At 44.8% G+C, this 24,023-nt stretch overlaps 1 protein-coding gene across 1 annotated transcript in view; it reads left to right on the top strand.

Moving 5' to 3' along the window:
• Positions 1–23,486, top strand: part of LOC121558167 (protein PALS2-like) — a 34,785-nt gene extending 11,299 nt beyond the window's left edge. Inside the window, exons 3-13 of the mRNA XM_041871645.2 lie at positions 624–742; positions 3,558–3,710; positions 9,616–9,765; positions 10,046–10,273; positions 16,016–16,147; positions 16,534–16,630; positions 17,270–17,341; positions 18,637–18,798; positions 18,996–19,198; positions 21,342–21,470; positions 21,603–23,486. Of these exons, the coding sequence (XP_041727579.1) occupies positions 626–742; positions 3,558–3,710; positions 9,616–9,765; positions 10,046–10,273; positions 16,016–16,147; positions 16,534–16,630; positions 17,270–17,341; positions 18,637–18,798; positions 18,996–19,198; positions 21,342–21,470; positions 21,603–21,779 (1,620 nt within the window). The 5' untranslated portion in view covers positions 624–625 and the 3' untranslated portion in view covers positions 21,780–23,486. The remainder of the gene's footprint in view (positions 1–623; positions 743–3,557; positions 3,711–9,615; positions 9,766–10,045; positions 10,274–16,015; positions 16,148–16,533; positions 16,631–17,269; positions 17,342–18,636; positions 18,799–18,995; positions 19,199–21,341; positions 21,471–21,602) is intronic.
• The last annotated feature ends 537 nt before the right edge of the window (positions 23,487–24,023 follow it).

Consider the following 24,023-nt stretch of genomic DNA (forward strand, 5'->3'; position numbering starts at 1 on the left):
TCTGAATACTTATGTAAATAAGCTATTTCTGTTTTTTATTTGCAAACATTTCTAAACCTGTTTTCGCTTTGTCATTACGGGGTATTGTGTGTAGATTGAGGATTTTTATTTATTTAATCGATTTTAGAATAAGACTAACTTAACAAAATGTGGAAAAAGTCAAGGGGTCTGAATACTTTCCGAATGCACTGTAGCTAGACATGACCGCCTGGTCTTCCTGATAGCTACTGAGGTGAGACAGGCAATCCCACCATCAGCGCACATTTACAAACATTCTCTTGTCAGAAGATCCTGGTTTGATGATGATGATTGTGTTTTCTTGTGTACCAAATATGCCAGGTGTTGTTGTGGGGAAGGCCAGCGGGAGGTGCTCATTTTGGAAGTGGGTTGCTTTTATTTTATCCCTACATGGAGCAGACCTTTGCTACCAAGTTGCTGAAATACCAGCCCCTCGTGTCACGATTAAACATCCTCGGTTATCAGTGCGAACTTGTGGTGCTGATGTTTGGGAGTCTCTGCCATGTACATAGGCTGACAGTACGTGGCCTTCAGATTGCAGGCCTACATAGGACAAATGATTTGTGGATTCAAAATAAAGTTTTTAAAATGTGTGTGTCCTCCAGCCATGCAGCAGGTGCTGGATAACCTGAGAGACCTGCCCCCCACCACGGGCGCCAAAGACACTGACCTCCTCTTCCTCAGGGGCATCATAGAGAGCCCCATAGTCCGCTCCCTCGCCAAGGTAACACACCCACACACTCCATCATATCATCAGTTAAGAGAGGAGCAGGGGAGAGGAAGAGGCACTCGGGGCCACCATATAAATGTCTCCTCCATCTTGTAAGAACGGACTGTGCCAATAATGGCAATGAGTCACTACCCCTCATTCAAACAGCAGCAGTCTGGAAAATTTTGGCCACGAATGTTTGAATGTAGGGTATGACCTGTTAGCCAGCCACCCAATCTGCCAGTACACGACGCAACTTGCATGCAATTTTAGTTGCTTGCAACCAAGTTGTTTCTTGATTGCTTTGTGGGGGGGGATTATGGTTGGGCGGTATCCAGATTGTCGTACCGTTTCTGTACCGTACCGGGGTGTATTACCGAATGTGCACACACGGGGCACTATTTCCCCCCCAACAAAACATTATTCAAAAAACATTTGACGCACAAGATTTAGGCAACAGGGAACTTGATCCAGGAGGGGATTGAATGTCTCTGCTGTAACCAAGAAGCTTGATCTTGACATCTAGCCACTTAGCAAGTAAATTAGCAAACCAAATAAACAGCTGGAGCCCTGAGCTGGATATAATTAATTTGACACATCTGAGATTTCTTATAGTTATACAGTGGGGAAAAAAAGTATTTAGTCAGCCACCAATTGTGCAAGTTCTCCCACTTAAAAAGATGAGAGAGGCCTGTAATTTTCATCATAGGTACACGTCAACTATGACAGACAAAATGAGATTTTTTTTCTCCAGAAGATCACATTGTAGGATTTTTAATGAATTTATTTGCAAATTATGGTGGAAAATAAGTATTTGGTCAATAACAAAAGTTTCTCAATACTTTGTTATATAACCTTTGTTGGCAATGACACAGGTCAAACGTTTTTTGTAAGTCTTCACAAGGTTTTCACACACTGTTGCTGGTATTTTGTCCCATTCCTCCATGCAGATCTCCTCTAGAGCAGTGATGTTTTGGGGCTGTCGCTGGGCAACACGGACTTTCAACTCCCTCCAAAGATTTTCTATGGGGTTGAGATCTGGAGACTGGCTAGGCCACTCCAGGACCTTGAAATGCTTCTTACGAGCCACTCCTTACGTTGCCCGGGCGGTGTGTTTGGGATCATTGTCATGCTGAAAGACCCAGCCACGTTTCATCTTCAATGCCCTTGCTGATGGAAGGAGGTTTTCACTCAAAATCTCACGATACATGGCCCCATTCATTCTTTCCTTTACACGGATCAGTCGGCCTGGTTCCTTTGCAGAAAAACTGATGTTTCCACCCCCATGCTTCACAGTAGGTATGGTGTTCTTTGGATGCAACTCAGCATTCTTTGTCCTCCAAACACTACGAGTTGTGTTTTTTTTTTCATCTGACCATATGACATTCTCCCAATCCTCTTCTGGATCATCCAAATGCACTCTAGCAAACTTCAGACGGGCCTGGACATGTACTGGCTTAAGCAGGGGGACACGTCTGGCACTGCAGGATTTGAGTCCCTGGCGGCGTAGTGTGTTACTGATGGTAGGCTTTGTTACTTTGGTCCCAGCTCTCTGCAGGTCATTCACTAGGTCCCCCCGTGTGGTTCTGGGATTTTTGCTCACCGTTCTTGTGATCATTTTGACCCCACGGGGTGGTGCGTGGAGCCCCAGATCGAGGGAGATTATCAGTGGTCATGTATGTCTTCCATTTCCTAATAATTGCTCCCACAGTTGATTTTCTTCAAACCAAGCTGCTTACCTATTGCAGATTCAGTCTTCCCAGCCTGGTGCAGGTCTACAATTTTGTTTCTGGTGTCCTTTGACAGCTCTTTGGTCTTGGCCATAGTGGAGTTTGGAGTGTGACTGTTTTGAGGTTGTGGACAGGTGTCTTTTATACTGATAACAAGTTCAAACAGGTGCCATTAATACAGGTAACGAGTGGAGGACAGAGGAGCCTCTTAAAGAAGAAGTTACAGGTCTGTGAGAGCCAGAAATCTTGCTTGTTTGTAGGTGACCAAATACTTATTTTCCACCATAATTTGCAAATAAATTCATTAAAAATCCTACAATGTGATTTTCTGGAATTTCTTTTCTCAATTTGTCTGTCATAGTTGACGTGTACCTATGATGAAAATTACAGGCCTCTCTCATCTTTTTAAGTGGGAGAACTTGCACAATTGGTGGCTGACTAAATACTTTTTTCCCCCACTGTAATTAAGTTCTAAGCAGTGGCGTAGCACGCACCCCCACAACCCCTGGGTTAGTGCAGAGTTTTACGTTCATGCGCGCAAAGTTTTATGACGGGTCTGGTTTATAACGGTAACCATGTATAGTTTATAAATCTAAATATTTATGAACGTGCGCAGACTTCAGAAATTGACATTTTGTGTGAAATTTACACAACTGTTATAAATGTGGCCCTAGGAGTAGCAGTGCGTGTGTGTGTTCAGATGGGACATGCTGACATCTGGTGGACATTTATCCTTGGTTCACTTTTCACAGGAAGAAAAAAATAAACTGACCAGGGACAGGGTATGCATAAATCAAATCAAAGGAAAAACAAACAAATATTTAATATTTACTACACAACAAATGTAAGAGGATAAAAAAAACTAAATAATAACAATAAAAACTGAACGACTAAAAAGCACCCTAAGGAAAAGCAAAGCTTAAAATGTGTTTTTAAGATCTCTTTTAAATGTGTCCACAGTTTCGGCCCCCCTCAGGTTCTCTGGCAGGCTATTCCAGAGGCTGGGGGCATAATAACTAAAGGTTGCCTCTCCATACCTCTTGGACCTGAACTAAATACTGTGTGTATTAATGTGTGTGCGCTCCCCCCTCTCTCTGCAGGCCCATGAGAGGTTGGAGGATGTGAAGCTGGAGGCTGTGAGAGACAACAACCAGCAGCTGATCTCAGAGATCCTAGACTCCATTACAGGGCTGAGTGGTAGAGACGCCTCCGCTGAGGAACTAGCCAACATCCTCCAGGAACCACACTTCAAGGTACACACACACAGACACACACACCCATGTATACATGCACACGCACACACACACACACACACACACAGTGCCATTCAGTTGAGTAGTTAGAGCTAGTCTGAAAGTAGACCAGAGAATGACTCTCTGCTGGGGCCATAATCTGGTGGAATGACTGCCCTGTCTTGTCAGAGCTGTTTACAGCAACAATCACCTTATTCCTCCTGAAGTCTCTTTCGTTCTCTCTCTGTCTGTCTCTCTCTCTGTCTCTGTCTCTCTCTCTCTCTCTCTCTCTCTCTCTCTCTCTCTGTCTCTCTCTCTGTCTCTCTCTCTCTCTCTCTCTCTCTCTCTCTCTCTCTCTCTCTCTCTCTCTGGGTCTCTCTCTCTGTGCCTCTCTCTCTCTCTCTCTGTGCCTCTCTCTCTCTCTGTGCCTCTCGCTCTCTCTCTCTCTCTCTGTCTCTCTTTGTGCCTCTCTGTCTCTCTCGCTCTCTCTCTCTGTGACTCTCTCTCTGTGTCTCTCTCTCTCTCTCTGTCTCTCTCGCTCTGTGCCTCTCTCGCTCTGTGCCTCTCTCTCTCTGTGCCTCTCTCTCCCTCTCTCTGTGTCTGCCCCTCTCTCTGTGTGTGTGTGTCTCTCTCTCTGTGTGTGTCTGCCTCTCTGGTTGGAACTACACTACATGACCAAAAGTATGTGGACACCTGTTCGTCGAACATCATATTCCAAAATCATGGGCATTAATATGGAGTTGGTCCCCCCCTTTGCTGCTATAACAGCCTCCAATCTTCTGGGAAGGCTTTCCACTAGATGTTGGAACATTGCTGCAGGGACTTGCTTCCATTTAGCTACAAGAGCGTTAGTGAGGTCGGGCACGGTGATTAGTCCTGGCTCGCAGTCGGCGTTCCAATTCATCCCAAAGGTGTTCGATGGGGTTGAGGTCAGGGCTCTGTGCAGGCCAGTCAAGTTCTTCCACACCGAACTTGACAAACCATTTCTGTATGGACCTTGCTTTGTGCACAGGGGCATTGTTATGCTGAAACAGTAAAGGGCCTTCCCCAAACTGTTGCCACAAATTTGGAAGCTCAGAATCGTCTAGACTGTCATTGTATGCTGTAGCGTTTAGATTTCCCTTCACTGGAGCTAAGGGGCCTAGCTCGAACCATCAAAAACAGCCCCAGACCATTTTTCCTCCTACACCAAACTTTACAGTTGGCACTATGCATTGGGGCAGGTAGTGTTCCCCTGGCATCCGCCAAACCCAGATTAATCCGTCGGACTGCTAGATGCTGAAGCGTGATTCGTCCAATAACGGCAAGCTTTACCCCACTCCAGCTGACGCTTGGCATTGCGCATGGTGATCTTAGGTTAGTGTGCGGCTGCTCGGCCATGGAAACCCATTTCATGAAGCTCCCGACGAACAGTTCTTGTGCTGACGTTGCTTCCAGAGGCAGTTTGGAACTCGGTAATGAGTGTTGCAACCGAGGACAGGACAGGCGATTTTTACACGCTTCAGCAGTCCCATTCTGTGAGCTTGTGTGGCCTACCACTTCGCGGCTGAGCCGTTGTTGCTCCTAGACGTTTCCACTTCACAATAACAGCACTTATAGTTGACTGGGGCAGCTTTAGCAGGGCAGACATTTGACGAACTGACTTGTTGGAAAGGTGGCATCCTATGACGGTGCCACGTTGAAAGTCACAGCTCTTCTGTAAGGCCATTCTGCTGCCGATGTTTGTCTATGGAGATTGCATGGCTGTGTGCTCGATTTTATACACCTGTCAGCAACGGGTGTGGCTGAAATAGCCAAATCCACTAATTTGAAGGGGTGTCCACGTACTTTTGTTTATATATAGTGTGCAGTATCTGTCAGACAGGACACTGTGTGCTTTCTGATGGTGTCAAGTTACCTTGATTTTACTAAAGGTGTCCTGCAAGGGTCGATTTTGGGACCTGTCATCTTTACTATTTATATAAATAATAATGGTCTATCTGCAATACCTGTAACATTCATCTGTATGCAGATGACACTGCTATGTACGCTATTGCCCCTACGGCTGACCAGGCTATGTTGGAGCTGCAATCTGATTTTGTCGCCTTGCAGAAAGTCCTTGTTGATTTTAAAATTGGTACTCAATGCGGGAAAAAATTCGGTTTTCAAATTTTCATAGAAATATTTTAGATGGCTTACACATTTATGCATTGGATGGTTCTTTCATCGAGCAGGTTCTCGCCTATAAATATCTGTGCTTTTGGATTGACAATAATTTGACGTTTAAAAAAACATACGGATGAGCTAGTTAAAGGAAAATTCCACCCCAAAACTATATGTTGGGATTTGTTTCATTAGTCCATTGTTGACGTAGTCCCAAAATGTTTTGCTTGTCAGCGATTACGTTTTAGAGATATGTAACTTTCAAAATACCTAAATCATCCCTGTGTGATGCATTTTGCTTCATACAGGGATGAATTATGTATGTCAACAATGGACTAATGAAACAAATACCAAAATAGATTTTTCCTTTTAAGACGCTGAGATTTTAAAGTAGGGTTCTTTTATAGAAATAGATTCCGCCTCTCCAGAAACAGCAGGAAGCAGATTGTACAGGTAACTCTCCTGCCAGTTCTTGACTATGGTGACACCATTTATCGGAATGAAGCAGCCACTAATCTTAAACCATTGGATGCCGTCTACCATAGCGCCCTTCGCTTTATCACAGGTGACAGTTTTAATATGCATCATTGCATCATGTATCAAAATGTTGGCTGGTCCTCCTTAAGATCCCATAGATCACTTCATTACTCCCTTTCTGTTTACAATGCTTTACTACACAAGCTTCTGACCTACCTCACTTCACTGTTAAAACCCGTTCACAGGGATGGTTAACTCTCGAGGTTCCACTAGTACGTACTGATTTAGGTAAATCCGCCTTCGGTTTTAATGCCCTCCATTTTTGGAAAAGCCTACCAAACTCCATACATATTGACTCTCTGTGGTGCCTCTAGGGCAGTTTAGGACTTTAATGTTGAATGTGTTTAATGAGAATTGCAGGTGTTTGGATTGAATAATTGTTTTTGTGGTGTGTGAAGCTGTTGTGTTAATTCTGTAAATTGTCATTTACTTTATATTATTATTATTGTTAAGAATTTGTTGTATTGTTGTCCTCAGGGCACCATTGTTAATGAGACCCTGGTCTCAATGGCTTCCCCTGAATAAATAAAAGTTAAATAAAAAAATCTCTCTCTCTCTTTGCTTCTCTGTCTCGCTCTCTCTGCTACTTGCCCCTCCTCCTCCTAGAGAGAAAAAATTTGCCTTTTCTGTCTGGACCAATGAGAAACTGCGGCCTAAGGGGGGGCTCTGTCCCTGGTCTAATGGGAGTGGAAGGGTCTAGTGGGGGGAGGTACACACATTGCTGGGTTAGGGAGTTCTATCATGTGTGAACCAGATCTGTACTGATGCATGTTGCTGCTCTCTCTCTGTCTCTCTCTCTCTCTGTGTGTGAGCCTGATATTCATCTTATGGTATGGCTGCTCTGCCGGTGAGAACTAAACTGATATTCATCCTATGATATGTCTGCTCTGCCGGTGAGAACTAAACTGATATTCATCCTATGATATGTCTGCTCTGCCGGTGAGAACTAAACTGATATTCATCCTATGATATGGCTGCTCTGCCAGTGAGAACTAAACTGATATTCATCCTATGATATGGCTGCTCTGCCAGTGAGAACTAAACGGATATTCATCCTATGATATGGCTGCTCTGCCAATGAGAACTAAACTGATATTCATCCTATCTTTCCTTTTGGGGACTGATTTAATGATTTTATTTCCTGCATGCTGCTTTTGGTCTTAAAAACAACGCTTATGTTGTGTTGGAAGAAGTGTAGTAATATGTGTAGTCTACCTATCCTTGTGTGGAAGAGCTGTGATTTGTTCATATACACTGGAGCATCTGTTATCCAGTGGGCTGTGTTAGAGCTGTGATTGGTTCATATACACTGGAGCAGCTGTTATCCAGTGGGCTGTGTTAGAGCTGTGATTGGTTCATATACACTGGAGCAGCTGTTATCCAGTGGGCTGTGTTAGAGCTGTGATTGGTTCATATACACTGGAGCAGCTGTTATCCAGTGGGCTGTGTTAGAGCTGTGATTGGTTCATATACACTGGAGCAGCTGTTATCCAGTGGGCTGTGTTAGAGCTGTGATTGGTTCATATACACTGGAGCAGCTGTTATCCAGTGGGCTGTGTTAGAGCTGTGATTGGTTCATATACACTGGAGCAGCTGTTATCCAGTGGGCTGTGTTTTTCTCTTACCAGTTGGTAGTAAATCCATGCTTGTTGCTTGTTGGTGTTTTTGATGAGGAGGGTGTGGATACAGGTCTATCTATATGTTGGTGTGTCTTGGGATGTTGTAACAGGTGTGTGCTTGATTAACAGTATCAAGTCATTCCCTGTCCTTACCAACCAGGGATCCTCTGCCTCTCAAACAAACGTGACTGCACACTTGACAACGTCTTAGCCAAATTGCGCTATAGAAAAGTGAGTGATTTCGATAGCGCGAGTGGAGACTTACGAATCCAACTCTGTTACGCTGTTTCCTTTCTGTATCGTGATGTTTTTTTCCATTGGCTTAAGGTTATACTGGAATAATTCACTCACTCTACAATAATAATCTCTGTCTCTCTGTCTCTCCGTCTCTGTCTCTCCGTCTCTCTCTCTCCGTCTCTCTCTCTCCTCCAGTCTCTGATCGAGGCCCATGATAAAATGTCAGCTAGCGCTCTCTCTCTCCTCTTCAGTCTCTATCTCTCTCCTCCAGTGTCTCTCTCTCCCTCCAGTCTCTGATTGAGGCCCATGACAAGGTTGCAGCTAACTCTCTCTCTCTCTCTCTCTCGCTCTCTCGCTCTCTCGCTCTCTCTCTCTCTCTCTCTCTCTCTCTCTCTCTCTCTCTCTCTCTCTCTCTCTCTCTCTCTCTCTCTCTCTCTCTCTCTCTCTCTCTCTCTCTCCTCTCTCTCTCTCTCTCTCTCTCTCTCTCTCTCTCTCTCTCTCTCTCTCTCTCTCTCTCTCTCTCTCTCTCTCTCTCTCTCTCTCTCTCTCTCTCTCTCTCTCTCTCTCTCTCTCTCTCTCTCTCTCTCTCTCTCTCTCTCTCTCTCTCTCTCTCTCTCTCTCTCTCTCTCTCTCTCTCTCTCTCTCTCTCTCTCTCTCTCTCTCTCTCTCTCTCTCTCTCTCTCTCTCTCTCTCTCTCTCTCTCTCTCTCTCTCTCTCTCTCTCTCTCTCTCTCTCTCTCTCTCTCTCTCTCTCTCTCTCTCTCTCTCTCTCTCTCTCTCTCTCTCTCTCTCTCTCTCTCTCTCTCTCTCTCTCTCTCTCTCTCTCTCTCTCTCTCTCTCTCTCTCTCTCTCTCTCTCTCTCTCTCTCTCTCTCTCTCTCTCTCTCTCTCTCTCTCTCTCTCTCTCTCTCTCTCTCTCTCTCTCTCTCTCTCTCTCTCTCTCTCTCTCTCTCTCTCTCTCTCTCTCTCTCTCTCTCTCTCTCTCTCTCTCTCTCTCTCTCTCTCTCTCTCTCTCTCTCTCTCTCTCTCTCTCTCTCTCTCTCTCTCTCTCTCTCTCTCTCTCTCTCTCTCTCTCTCTCTCTCTCTCTCTCTCTCTCTCTCTCTCTCTCTCTCTCTCTCTCTCTCTCTCTCTCTCTCTCTCTCTCTCTCTCTCTCTCTCTCTCTCTCTCTCTCTCTCTCTCTCTCTCTCTCTCTCTCTCTCTCTCTCTCTCTCTCTCTCTCTCTCTCTCTCTCTCTCTCTCTCTCTCTCTCTCTCTCTCTCTCTCTCTCTCTCTCTCTCTCTCTCTCTCTCTCTCTCTCTCTCTCTCTCTCTCTCTCTCTCTCTCTCTCTCTCTCTCTCTCTCTCTCTCTCTCTCTCTCTCTCTCTCTCTCTCTCCCTCCCCCCTTCCTCCAGTCTCTGATTGAGGCCCATGATAAGGTGGCAGCTAAATGTTATGAGATGCCGCCCTCGGAGGTGAACAGTAATGCCATGGCAACCAGCCCTCTCATGCCCGCTGACGCCGTCAGGATGATTGCCATCCAGAAGAAGGCTGGCGAACCACTGGTAAGTTAATGTCTGCATCCCAAATGGCACCCTATTCCCTATATAGTGCACTTATTTTGACAAGGGACCATAGCCGGGCTCCGGTCAAAAGTTGTGCACTATGTAGGGAACAGGGTACCATTTGGGACGTAGTCTCAGACATTACCAATCGAACTGCAAGAGCTGGATGACTGTCCAAAGTTTGTACTTAGCAGTGTAGCTACATGTAATATTTTAATCCCTTGTCTGATGCATTAACCTCTCCCTCTCTTTCTCTCCTCCCCTCTCTTCTCCTCCTCAGGGGGTGACGTTCAGGGTGGACCGAGGGGAGCTGGTGATCGCCAGGATCCTGCACGGCAGTTTGATCGACCGGCAGGGCATGCTGCACGCGGGAGACGTCATCAGGGAGGTGAACGGGCGCGAGGTGGGCAGCGACCCCAAGGAGCTGCTGGAGCTGCTGAGGGACTGCCAGGGGGGCATCACCCTCAAGATCCTTCCCAGCTACCGCGACACTCCAGCACCCCCACAGGTGAGAACAGGGTGGTATTTATTAGTGCACCGTAGACATTTTTTTTGCAACAGAAAACAAAAACAAATGTTTCTTATTGGGCAGATTCAGGTAGGATTCAGTTTGACTGTTTGCTTCCATTCACATTCTAATGACTGCAACACAGGGGTGGCTAACCCTCCTTTTGTAGTGCAATTGGGAATGTAGACTTTTGCACCAACCCTGCACCAACACACCTGATTCAGTTTGTTGAGGTGATTCAGCAGATTAGGAGAGTCAGATGTGTTAAAACAGGGCTGGAGCAAAAGCCTGCATGAACAAGTAGATCTTCAGGAGGAGGGTTGGTTACCCACTAGGTCAGAGGTGCTGTAATAATGATACTGTTAGATTTACATTTTAGTCATTTAGCAGACGCTCTTATCCAGAGCGACTTACAGTTAGTGAGTGCATACATATTTTTTTTTTTCATACTCTACTTTTCGTAGATGTGAGTACCATGCACCTATCTCCTATTGAAAACCTGTTTCTGCACCTGGGGCTGTACAGGTGAGAGGGAATATACAATACACTGTTCAGTTGTCCCTTGGTCGTATTTGATTAGATTTTTGTAAAGTACTTTAGTATTTTTACTTAAGTTGTTTTTTTGGGTATCTGTACTTTACTATTTATATTTTTGACAACTTTTACTTCACTACATTCCTAAAGACAATAATTTACTTTTTACTCCATACATTTTCCTTAGACAACCAAAAGTACTCACTACATTTAAAATGCTTAGTAGGCCAGGGAAATTGTCAAATTCACACACTTATCAAGAGAACATCCCTGGTCATCCCTACTGCCTCTGATCTGGCGGACTCGCTAATCACAAATGCTTCATTTGTAAATGATGTTGGAGTGTGTCCCTGGCTATCCGTAAATTAAAATAACAAGAAAATGGTGCCTTAATATAAGGAATTTTTAATACTTCTACTTTTTACTTTTGATACTTAAGTATATTTAAGCAATTACATTTACAGTTGAAGTCGGAAGTTTACATACACTTAGGTTGGAGTTATTAAAACTATTTTTTCATCCACTCCACAAATTTCTTGTTAACAAACTAAAGTCGGTTAGGACATCTACTTTGTGCATGACACAAGTAATGTTTCCAACAATTGTTTACAGACAGATTATTTAATTTATAATTCACTGTGTCACAATTCCAGTGGGTCAGAAGTTTACATACACTAAGTTGACTGTGCCTTTTAAACAGCTTGGAAAATTCCAGAAAATGACATCATTTGAGTCAGTTGGAGGTGTACCTGTGGATGTATTTCAAGGCCTACCTTCAAACTCAGTGCCTCTTTGCTTGACATCATGGGAAAATCAAAAGAAATCAGCCAAGACCTCAGGAAAAAAATGTGTAGACCTCCACAAGTCTGGTTCATCCTTGGGAGAAATTTCCAAACGCCTGAAGTTACCACGTTCATCTGTACAAACAATAGTACGCAAGTATAAACACCATGGGACCACACAGCCGTCATACCGCTCAGGAAGGAGACGCGTTCTGTCTCCTAGAGATGAACGTACTTTGGTGCGAAAAGTGCAAATCAATCCCAGAACAACTGCAAAGGACCTTGTGAAGATGCTGGAGGAAACAGTTACAAAAGTATCTACAGTGAGGGGAAAAAAGTATTTGATCCCCTGCTGATTTTGTACGTTTGCCCACTGACAAAGAAATGATCAGTCTATAATTTTAATGGTAGGTTTATTTGAACAGTGAGAGACAGAATAACAACAAAAAAATCCAGAAAAACGCATGTCAAAAATGTTATAAATTGATTTGCATTTTAATGAGGGAAATAAGTATTTGACCCCCTCTCAATCAGAAAGATTTCTGGCTCCCAGGTGTCTTTTATACAGGTAACGAGCTGAGATTAGGAGCACACTCTTAAAGGGAGCGCTCCTAATCTCAGCTTGTTACCTGTATAAAAGACACCTGTCCACAGAAGCAATCAATCAATCAGATTCCAAACTCTCCACCATGGCCAAGACCAAAGAGTTCTCCAAGGATGTCAGGGACAAGGTTGTAGACCTACACAAGGCTGGAATGGGCTACAAGACCATCGCCAAGCAGCTTGGTGAGAAGGTGACAACAGTTGGTGCGATTATTCGCAAATGGAAGAAACACAAAATAACTGTCAATCTTCCTCGGCCTGGGGCTCCATGCAAGATCTCACCTCGTGGAGTTGCAATGATCATGAGAACGGTGAGGAATCAGCCCAGAACTACACGGGAGGATCTTGTCAATGATCTCAAGGCAGCTGGGACCATAGTCACCAAGAAAACAATTGGTAACACACTACGCCGTGAAGGACTGAAATCCTGCAGCGCCCGCAAGGTCCCCCTGCTCAAGAAATCACATATACAGGCCCATCTGAAGTTTGCCAATGAACATCTGAATGATTCAGAGGAGAACAGGGTGAAAGTGTTGTGGTCAGATGAGACCAAAATCGAGCTCTTTGGCATCAACTCAACTCGCCGTGTTTGGAGGAGGAGGAATGCTGCCTATGACCCCAAGAACACCATCCCCACCGTCAAACATGGAGGTGGAAACATTATGCTTTGGGGGTGTTTTTCTGCTAAGGGGACAGGACAACTTCACCGCAGCAAAGGGACGATGGACGGGGCCATGTACTGTCAAATCTTGGGTGAGAACCTCCTTCCCTCAGCCAGGGCATTGCAAATGGGTCGTGGATGGGTATTCCAGCATGACAATGACCCAAAACACACGGCCAAGGCAACAAAGGAGTGGCTCAAGAAGAAGCACATTAAGGTCCTGGAGTGGCCTAGCCAGTCTCCAGACCTTAATCCCATAGAAAATATGTGAGGGAGCTGAAGATTCGAGTTGCCAAACATCAGCCTCGAAACCTTAATGACTTAGAGAAGATCTGCAAAGAGGAGTGGGACAAAATCCCTCCTGAGATGTGTGCAAACCTGGTGGCCAACTACAAGAAACGTCTGACCTCTGTGATAGCCAACAAGGGTTTTGCCAACAAGTACTAAGTCATGTTTTGCAGAGGGGTCAAATACTTATTTCCCTCATTAAAATGCAAATCAATTTATAACATTTTTGACATACGTTTTTCTGGATTTTTTTGTTGTTATTCTGTCTCTCACTGTTCAAATAAACCTACCATTTAAAATTATAGACTGATCATGTCATTGTCAGTGGGCAAATGTACAAAATCAGCAGGGGATCAAATACTTTTTTCCATCACTGTATATCCACAGTAAAACAAGTCCTATATCGACATACAGTGGGGGAAAAAAGTATTTAGTCAGCCACCAATTGTGCAAGTTCTCCCACTTAAAAAGATGAGAGAGGCCTGTAATTTTCATCATAGGTACACGTCAACTATGACAGACAAATTGAGGAAAAAAAATCCAGAAAATCACATTGTAGGATTTTTAATGAATTTATTTGCAAATTATGGTGGAAAATAAGTATTTGGTCACCTACAAACAAGCAAGATTTCTGGCTCTCACAGACCTGTAACTTCTTCTTTAAGAGCCTCCTCTGTCCTCCACTCGTTACCTCTATTAATGGCACCTGTTTGAACTTGTTATCAGTATAAAAGACACCTGTCCACAACCTCAAACAGTCACACTCCAAACTCCACTATGGCCAAGACCAAAGAGCTGTCAAAGGACACCAGAAACAAAATTGTAGACCTGCACCAGGCTGGGAAGACTGAATCTGCAATAGGTAAGCAGCTTGGTTTGAAGAAATCAACTGTGGGAGCAATTATTAGGAAATGGAAGACATACAAGACCACTGATAATCTCCCTCGATCTGGGGCTCCACGCAAGATCTCACCACGTGGGGTCAAAATGATCACAAGAACGGTGAGCAAAAATCCCAGAACCACACGGGGGGACCTAGTGAATGACCTGCAGAGAGCTGGGACCAAAGTAACAAAGCCTACCATCAGTAACACACTACGCCGCCAGGGACTCAAATCCTGCAGTGCCAGACGTGTCCCCCTGCTTAAGCCAGTACATGTCCAGGCCCGTCTGAAGTTTGCTAGAGTGCATTTGGATGATCCAGAAGAGGATTGGGAGAATGTCATATGGTCAGATGAAACTAAAATATAACTTTTTAAAAACTCAACTCGTCGTGTTTGGAGGACAAAGAATGCTGAGTTGCATCCAAAGAACACCATACCTACTGTGAAGCATGGGGGTGGAAACATCATGCTTTGGGGCTGTTTTTCTGCAAAGGGACCAGGACGACTGATCCGTGTAAAGGAAAGAATGAATGGGGCCATGTATCGTGAGAGAGAGAGAGAGAGAGAGAGAGATGCATTTCTTAACCTCCTGCCAAATGTATGACCATATTAAAGACACATATTTCCCTCAGATTACAGAGATCCACAAAGAATTTGAAAACAAACCCAATTTTGATCAACTTCCATATCTACTTGGTGAAATACGACAGTGTGCCATCACAGCAGCAAGATTTGTCACCTGTTGCCAAAAGAAAAGGGCAACCAGTGAAGAACAAACACCATTGTAAATACATCCCATATTTATGTTTATTTTCCCATTTGTACTTTAACTATTTGCACATTGTTACAGCACTGTATATATACATAGTCATTGGAAATGTCTTTATTCTTTTGGAACTTCTGAGTGTAATGTTTACTCTTAATTTGTATTGTTTATTTCACTTTTGTTTACTATCTACTTCACTTGCTTTGGCAATGTTAACATACGTTTCCCATGCCAATAAAGCCCTTAAATTGAATTTAAACAGAATTGAGAAAGAGAGAGGAAGGGGGAGAGGAGGGAAGGGAGAGGGGGAGAGGAGGGAAGGGAGAGGGGGAGAGGAGGGAAGGGAGAGGGGGAGAGGAGGGAAGGGAGAGGGGGAGAGGAGGGAAGGAGAGGGGGGAGAGGAGGGAAGGGAGAGGGGGGAGAGGAGGGAAGGGAGATGGGGAGAGGAGGGAAGGGAGGGAAGGGAGAGGGGGAGAGGAGGGAAGGGAGATGGGGAGAGGAGGGAAGGGAGAGGGGGAGAGGAGGGAAGGGAGAGGAGGGAGGGGAGAGGAGGGAAGGGAGAGGGGGAGAGGAGGGAAGGGAGAGGGGGAGAGGAGGGAAGGGAGAGGGGGAGAGGAGGGAAGGGAGAGGGGGAGAGGGAGGAGGAGGAGGAGGAAGAGGGAGAGAGAAAAAAATAATCTGGGCATGGGGAGGAGGAGAGGAAACTAAAGCCTCCCTTACTATATACACATACACACCACCCAGAGCATGCAATGCTGTGAGGCATTATGTAAGGCAGGGCTCTCCAACCCTGTTCCTGGAGAGCTACCCTCCTGTAGGTTCTCACTCCAACCCCAGTTGTAACTAACCTAGTTCGGCTTATCAACCAGATAATTATTAGAATCAGGTGCGTTAGATTAGGGTTGGAGTGAAAATCTACAGGAGAGTATCTCTCCAGGAACAGGGTTGGAGTGAACCTACAGGAGGGTATCTCTCCAGGAACAGGGTTGGAGAGCCCTGATGTAGGGTTTTGTCAAGAAGGCAGTGGTCTTTGGCTGGGGGCAGAATGTGACCAATTATATTTGTTCTCTCTGTGGATTCTCACAGTACAGACTGTCGAACGTTGGGCTGTTGGTAATTGACAATCTGAAGATGACGTCATTGTTGTTAAACACCCCTCCTATTTCCTTTTTCTACCTGAAGCTGTAACTATGGTAACACAGACATTGTCCTCCTGTTCTCCAGGTGCATCTGAAACCCCACTTTAACTACAGCCCAGCCACAGACAACCTGATCCCCTGTAAGGAGGCTGGCCTGGCCTTCTCTAAAGGAGATGTATTGCACATTGTCAACAGAGAGGACCCTAACTGGTGGCAGGTAGGTACTGCTGACAACAGAACAGCCCTTAGCCTTGTGTTATTCCCCATAATCCACAGGTTCTCATGCCTTATTGGTTAAATTAGAAGCATGGTTGAATGACTTTCACACATCCACCCCTAGGCACTTGATCTGAAACAACTGGATGGATAGATGCAGTGTAAGCAATATGGTAATAGCTCCATGCTCCATCTTGCCTTCTGATTGGCTAGGTGGAACTTTTAATCATATTGCTTCCAACTGTCCTAACCCGGCCCTGAGCACCCCTAATGGGATAGGGACTAGTATTCCATTTGTGACTTTTAATCAAAAATGAACTGATCCTCAAGAGTAGAGCAAGAGAAACAGGAAGTAGCACGTCTCTGACCTCACATCCTGTCCTTCAGGCGGTCAACATTGTGGGAGGAGCCACAGGACTGATCCCCAGTCAGTTCTTAGAGGAGAAGAGAAAAGCCTTTGTGAGGAGAGAATGGAATGGATCAGGTACACTTCTGACTTTGGGAGAAAAGTGCTTAAAATGTGTTATTATTATTATTAGGTAGTTAGACTTCTATACACCGTCCTATATAGCTCAGAATACTGCCTGGTTCAACTAAGGTGAAATAGAATTGTAACACACATCTCTGTAGCCCCCTGTAGCTCAGTTGGTAGAGCATGGCGCTTGCAACGCCAGGGTTGTGGGTTCGTTTCCCACAGGGGGCCAGTATGAAAAATTTATGCACTCACTAACTGTCGCTCTGGATAAGAGCGTCTGCTAAATGACTAAAATGTAAAATCTCTATACTCAACAAAGTAATGACATCTACCCCAAAATAATTTATTCTTTCCACCTGTTTGTGTACTCGACTGTGTCCCAAATGGCCCCCTTTACCCTACTATATAGGAAATAAGGTACTATATACACGCAGCCTCTATACCCAGGACAGTTTATTTCTCAAAGTAGCACATTTGGCAGCAAACTGCCATGAAAGTATAGGCTAAGTCCACACTCCAATAAATAACCCCACCCCCCCCACTACTTCCCCTCTACTTGTGTCCACAACTCAGACATATTTAGGAAATATGTTTACTCTGGTGCCCTCCTGTGGTTCAGTGAGCTTTAATGTGTTTTGTTCCTCCCAGGCGTTCTCTGTGGGACACTAACAGGGAAGAAGAAGAAGAAGAAGATGATGTACATGATGTCCAAGAATGCAGGTGTGTTCAGCAGCCATTAGACCCCTCTTATCCTGATCCTGCTCTAAAGGGCTTCAGTTCACCTTGTGGGCGTTGTGTTATACTGATAACAACCTATAGTTGTAGCTAATGTTATCAGTAACATCATATTGTTGGCCAGAGCCATCTCCTAATGCATATCAAAGCAAAGAACAGCTGGATTACACCTCTCTCTCATTATTGGCCACCATTCATTTGATATTTCAGTGTACTATAGCCTAACCGATAGGTATGTGTGGAGTAGGTTAATTTTCCATCCATTGTTGGCTCTACACTAGTGTACAAAACATTAGGAACACCTGCTCTTTCCATGACAGACTGACCAGTTGAAAGCTATTATCCCTTGATGTCACTTGTAAAATCCACTTCAATCAGTGTGGATGGGGGAAGTGACTCAATAGTTGGAAGGTGTTCTTAATGTTTTGTACACTCAGTGTATATCACTATAGTATAGATGACTGTATATTATACAGAACAAAAATATAAACGCAACATGTTGGGTCCCAAAAAGCTTATTTCTCTCAAATGTTGTTTGCAAATTAGTTTACATCCCTTTTTGTGAGCATTTCTCCTTCACCAAGATAATCCATCCACCTGACAGGTGTTGCATATCAAGAAGCTGATTAAACAGCAGGATGATTACACAGGTGCACCTTGTGCTGGGGACAATAAAAGGCCATTCTAAAATGTGCAGTTTTGTCACAACACAATGCCACAGATGTCTCCAGTTTTGGGGGAGGGTGCAGTTGGCATGCTGACTGCAGGGCTGTCCACCAGAGCTGTTGCCAGCAAATTGAATTATCATTTCTCTACCATAAGCCGCCTCCAACATTGCTTTAGAGAATTTGGCAGTACGGCCAACCGGCCTCACAACCGCCAGCCCAGGACCTCCACATCCGGCTTCTTCACCTGCGGGATCGTCTGAGACCAGCCACCTGGACAGCTGATGAAACAGAGGACTATTTCTGTCTGTTATAAGGCCCTTTTGTGGGGAAAAACTCATTCTGATTGGCAGGGCCTGGCTCCCCAGTGGGTGGGCCTATGCCCTCCCAGGCCCACCCATGGCTGCGCCCCTGCCCAGTCATGTGAAATCCATAGATTAGGGCCTAATGAATTTATTTCAATTGACTGATTTCTTTATATTAACTGTAACTCAGTGAACTTGTTGAAATTGTTGCATGTTGTGTTTTATATTTTTGTTCAGTAGTTATGTGTTAGTATTATTACTGAGCAAACTAAGCTGATGGTGGTAGCGTGTCTGTTGTCGTGACGACCAGAGTTTGACCGCCACGAGCTGCAGATCTACGAAGAGGTGGCCAAGATGCCTCCATTCCAGAGGAAGACCCTGGTTCTGATTGGTGCTCAGGGAGTGGGCCGGCGCAGCCTGAAGAACAGACTGATCATCATCAACCCTCTGCTCTATGGAACCACCGTCCCCTGTGAGTCCCAGTCCCCCCGGTATATGTGTGTGTGTGTGTGTGTGTGTATATCAGAGGGGTACAGCAGAAGACAAACTTCAGTCTTCTATGAATTAATAAGGTATTCTTCCTCACCCTTCCTCACCTCTATCTTTTTACCCTCCCTCCCCCTCTTCCTCTCCTCACCCTCCCTCCGTCCATCCCCTCCCTCCCTCCAGTCACGTCTCGGCCTGCTCGGGAGGAGGAGAGGGACGGACAGTCGTATTGCTTTGTGTCTCGGTCCCAAATGGAGGCAGACATTAAGGCCAGTCGCTACCTGGAGCATGGAGAGTATGATGGAAACCTCTACGGAACCAAGATGAACTCCATCCACGAGGTGGTGGACACAGGACGCACCTGCATACTGGACGTTAACCCACAGGTAGGTCTGACAGACACCCACATTTCACACAGTCATGATTTTTTCATTTTAAAGGCCCAGTGCAGTCAGAAATGTGATTTTCCTGTGTTTTATATATATATACACTGCTAAAAAAAATAAAGGGAACACTTAAACAACACAATGTAACTCCAAGTCAATCACACTTCTGTGAAATCAAACTGTCCACTTAGGAAGCAACACTGATTGACAATACATTTCACATGCTGTTGTGCAAATGGAATAGACAACAGGTGGAAATTATAGGCAATTAGCAAGACACCCCCAACAAAGGACTGGTTTTGCAGTTGGTGACCACAGACCACTTCTCAGTTCCTATGCTTGCTGGCTGATGTTTTGGTCACTTTTGAATGCTGGCGGTGCTTTCACTCTAGTGGTAGCATGAGACGGAGTCTACAACCCACACAAATGGCTCAGGTAGTGCAGCTCGTCCAGGATGGCACATCAATGCGAGCTATGGCAAGAAGGTTTGCTGTGTCTGTCAGCGTAGTGTCCAGAGCATGGAGGCGCTACCAGGAGACAGGCCAGTACATCAGGAGACGTGGAGGAGGCCGTAGGAGGGCAACAACCCAGCAGCAGGACCGCTACCTCCGCCTTTGTGCAAGGAGGAGCAGGAGGAGCACTGCCAGAGCCCTGCAAAATGACCTCCAGTGGGCCACAAATGTGCATGTGTCTGCTCAAACGGTCAGAAACAGACTCCATGATGGTGGTATGAGGGCCCGACGTCCACAGGTTGGGGTTGTGCTTACAGCCCAACACCGTGCAGGACGTTTGGCATTTGCCAGAGAACACCAAGATTGGCAAATTCGCCACTGGCGCCCTGTGCTCTTCACAGATGAAAGCAGGTTCACACTGAGCATGTGACAGACGTGACAGAGTCTGGAGACGCCGTGGAGAATGTTCTGCTGCCTGCAACATCCTCCAGCATGACCGGTTTGGCGGTGGGTCAGTCATGGTGTGGGGTGGCATTTCTTTGGGGGGCCGCACAGCCCTCCATGTGCTCGCCAGAGGTAGCCTGACTGCCATTAGGTACCGAGATGAGATCCTCAGACCCCTTGTGAGACCATATGCTGGTGCGGTTGGCCCTGGGTTCCTCCTAATGCAAGACAATGCTAGACCTCATGTGGCTGGAGTGTGTCAGCAGTTCCTGCAAGAGGAAGGCATTGATGCTATGGACTGGCCCGCCCGTTCCCCAGACCTGAATCCAATTGAGCACATCTGGGACATCATGTCTCGCTCCATTCACCAACGCCACGTTGCACCACAGACTGTCCAGGAGTTGGCGGATGCTTTAGTCCAGGTCTGGGAGGAGATCCCTCAGGAGACCATCCGCCACTTCATCAGGAGCATGCCCAGGCGTTGTAGGGAGGTCATACAGGCACGTGGAGGCCACACATACTACTGAGCCTCATTTTGACTTGTTTTAAGGACATTACATCAAAGTTGGATCAGCCTGTCGTGTGGTTTTCCACTTTAATTTTGAGGGTGACTCCAAATCCAGACCTCCATGGGTTGATAAATTTGATTTCCATTGATAATTTTTGTGATTTTGTTGTCAGCACATTCAACTATGTAAAGAAAAAAGTATTTAATAAGATTATTTCATTCATTCAGATCTAGGATGTGTTGTTTAAGTGTTCCCTTTATTTTTTTGAGCAGTGTATATCTGCACTGAGGTTGGAATAATAATGTAATATTGTGAAAATGATGATCATGCCCTTTTAGTGTTAGAGCTGTTTGAATAGACCACCTGAAATATCAGCCTCTTTTGGTGGGATGGACAATTAGTTCATAGACCAATAAGAAAGAGTTCCAAGTTTTCAGTTTTCCCCTCCCCAATCAGACCACTCCCAGACAGTCCTAGCTAAATTCTTGCTTGAGAAATTGCTTTTGCTAAGAATCTATTTCTGGTATTTTGATTGAAAATAATCACAGTAAGATACTTAATTGTTACCCAGAAATGATTTGATACTGAGATAAAAACGGCTGCATTGGGTCATTAAGCAAAACTTGAATAAGCATGTTACGTTAGTGTCTGTGTGATTACTTGATGGGTGTGTGTGTGTGTGTGTGTGTGTGTGTGTGTGTGTGTGTGTGTGTCTGTTGATGGGTTGTGTGTCGTCAGGCGCTGAAGCAGCTGAAGACAGCAGAGTTCATGCCATTTGTGGTGTTTATCGCTGCTCCTGAACTGGACATACTAAGAGCTATGCACAAAGCTGTGGTGGACGCTGGACTCACCACCAAACTGCTCACGGTCAGTCTCCCCTCTCCTCTCCTGGATGTTGGTAGACCTGTGCACAATTCTCAGTGCTGTAGTTATTCAAAAGAAAAGCTATTCCTTTCTGTATCACTGATGGAAACCTCTCTCTCTCCCTCTCTCTCTCAGGAGATAGATCTGAAGAAAACCGTGGATGAGAGCGCCAGGATCCGCCGGGCCTACAGCCACTACTTTGACCTGACTATCGTCAACGACAACCTGGACAAGGCCTTTGAGCAGCTGCAGGTGGCCGTGGAGCAGCTGTGTTCTGAGCCCCAGTGGGTCCCTGTCAGCTGGGTGTACTGAGATACTCCTGTCCTGTCCCCACCTGCTGCCCTGCCTGGTTAGGCTGCTCCCTACTGGGCTGGAGGACACACCGCACGCTGCTGGGCCCAGGAGCACACAGAGACTAGGAAGAGGTTGTCCCTAACCACCACGGTTGGGGTCAATTCCATTTCAATTCAGTTAATTCAGGAAGTAGACTGAAACTACAATTCCACATTTTTCCCATTTAGGAAAAGTCTAATTTCAGTGAACTTCCTCAATTGACTGAATTGAAGTGGAATTGACCCCTACAGGGATGTGAGAGCTGAGGACACATTGAGAGTTATGTTTGTATGGGACTTTACCATGCAGCTCCAGTGGAGCTTAGCCTCACCAGGCTCAGTCTGCTCTGCACCACAGGCACCTCTGTACACTATGCAACTCTGGTTACGTCCCAAATGGCACCCTATTCCCTATGTAGTGCACTACTTTTGACCAGCACTACATAGGGAGTAGGGTACCATTTGGGACGGAGCCAATGTTCACAATACACAAGAAGTGTACTTATTTATTGACCGTCGTTTTGTAACTTTTAACTGACTACCTTTCTGTTCATATGGATTTGGAAAGAGAAATTAAATCATGGAGTTGAGGATGTTTTAAAAAATATTGAATGTTTTATTTTGTCACTGTTGGTTGCTCTCAACAACTACTATATTTATCATAACTCTTAGACCAATAATACAAGAGTATTTATTCTGAAAGGAGGGCAAGGAGGGCTTGCTTTGTGACAATGAGGATACCTCAGTGTGTTTAGACCTCTTCTCAGTTTACATTGCATACAGTATCTCCTGGACTGTGTCCCAAATAGTATGCTATTCCTTATATAGTGCACTACTTTGACCAGAGCCCTATCAGCCCTGGTCAAAAGTAGTGCATATAGAGAACAGGGTGCCATTTGGGACACACACCTGGTCTCACTTCACCTTTGACCCCTCCGTGTAGAATAACAGCCATTTTCTCTCTTTAAGGCAGACTAAGGGCTGACAGAGAAATAGTCGTAATTTCACACCACATCTGAGATATAAAGGTCTCTGTTGCTGTTTCTGGGATGAGACAATAATGTAGACTAATACTCCGTTCCCTTGTTACGTCGCTTTTCTGTGTTACAAGATTGTGAATTGTTTCATTAAAGGTAGACTCAGCGAGATGACGTTGCGTGCACAAAGTGAACACGTAATTGATCAATTTCCGCAACAACTAGGAGCGTTGACGCGCGAGGCTAAACTACTCTGTTTTGGTCCCGTACCTACCACGGTGTAACAGTGTGAAGTGCACCCGTGCACATGCGTAGATACTCTGTGAGAGCGTAGTCTTGCATCTCGCTCATCTCAATATCTGCGGTGCTGTTCGTTGCAACACCATCTTGCGGAGTCTACCTTTTAATTCCATTCTATTGTCAGCGGACGGTCTACTAGTTGGGTCAGTACTCTGTCAGTAAATGTCTGACTGTTAGCCCAGTCTGTATGGTGCTCTGTTTTATGTTGGAATGGGAAATAATATTTCCAGGATACTCATCTTAACATGGTACTGCATCTCAGAGAACCATCCCTTTCTGATGTGATATTACTGAAACTTAACTGTTTTTAACTAATTGCCATATCTATTTAAAAGTTATAGATTTTACAATTTCAACAGAGCAAAACATTGTATTTTCAGATGTCAAATAAATTAACTGGTGTTTTTTAATTTTTTTATTGTGTAATACTTTCATCATAGAACATTTTGACTTTATTTGTTTCACAAGTGTAACATTTGTTTATTTTTCAAAGACAGCATATTTCAAAGGTAGAAATGTCTCCCATGTTAATCAATAGAAACAACTATTTGGCTTAGTTCATTAAATGGCAGTAGTTACAGTGCCTTCAGGAAGTATTCACACCCCTTGACTTTTCCAAATTTTGTTGTTAAAGCCTGATTTTAGCCAAAAATGTCTAAAAACATGTTATCACTTTGCTATGTGGTATTGTGTCAAGATATAAAAAAAATATATATATTTAATCCATTTTAAATTCAGGCTGTAACAAAAAATGTGGAATAAGTCAAGGGGTATGAATATGTTCTGAAGGCACTGTATCTATACTGAACAAAAATATAAACGCAACATGTAAAACGTTGGTCCCATGTTTCATGAGCTGAAATAAAAGATCCCCCAAATATTTAATATGCACAAAAAGCTTATTTCTCTTTAATGTTGTGCACAAATTTGTTTACATCCCTGTTAAT

This window comes from Coregonus clupeaformis, unplaced genomic scaffold (assembly GCF_020615455.1).
Source record: "Coregonus clupeaformis isolate EN_2021a unplaced genomic scaffold, ASM2061545v1 scaf0228, whole genome shotgun sequence".
Classification (NCBI taxonomy): domain Eukaryota; kingdom Metazoa; phylum Chordata; class Actinopteri; order Salmoniformes; family Salmonidae; genus Coregonus; species Coregonus clupeaformis.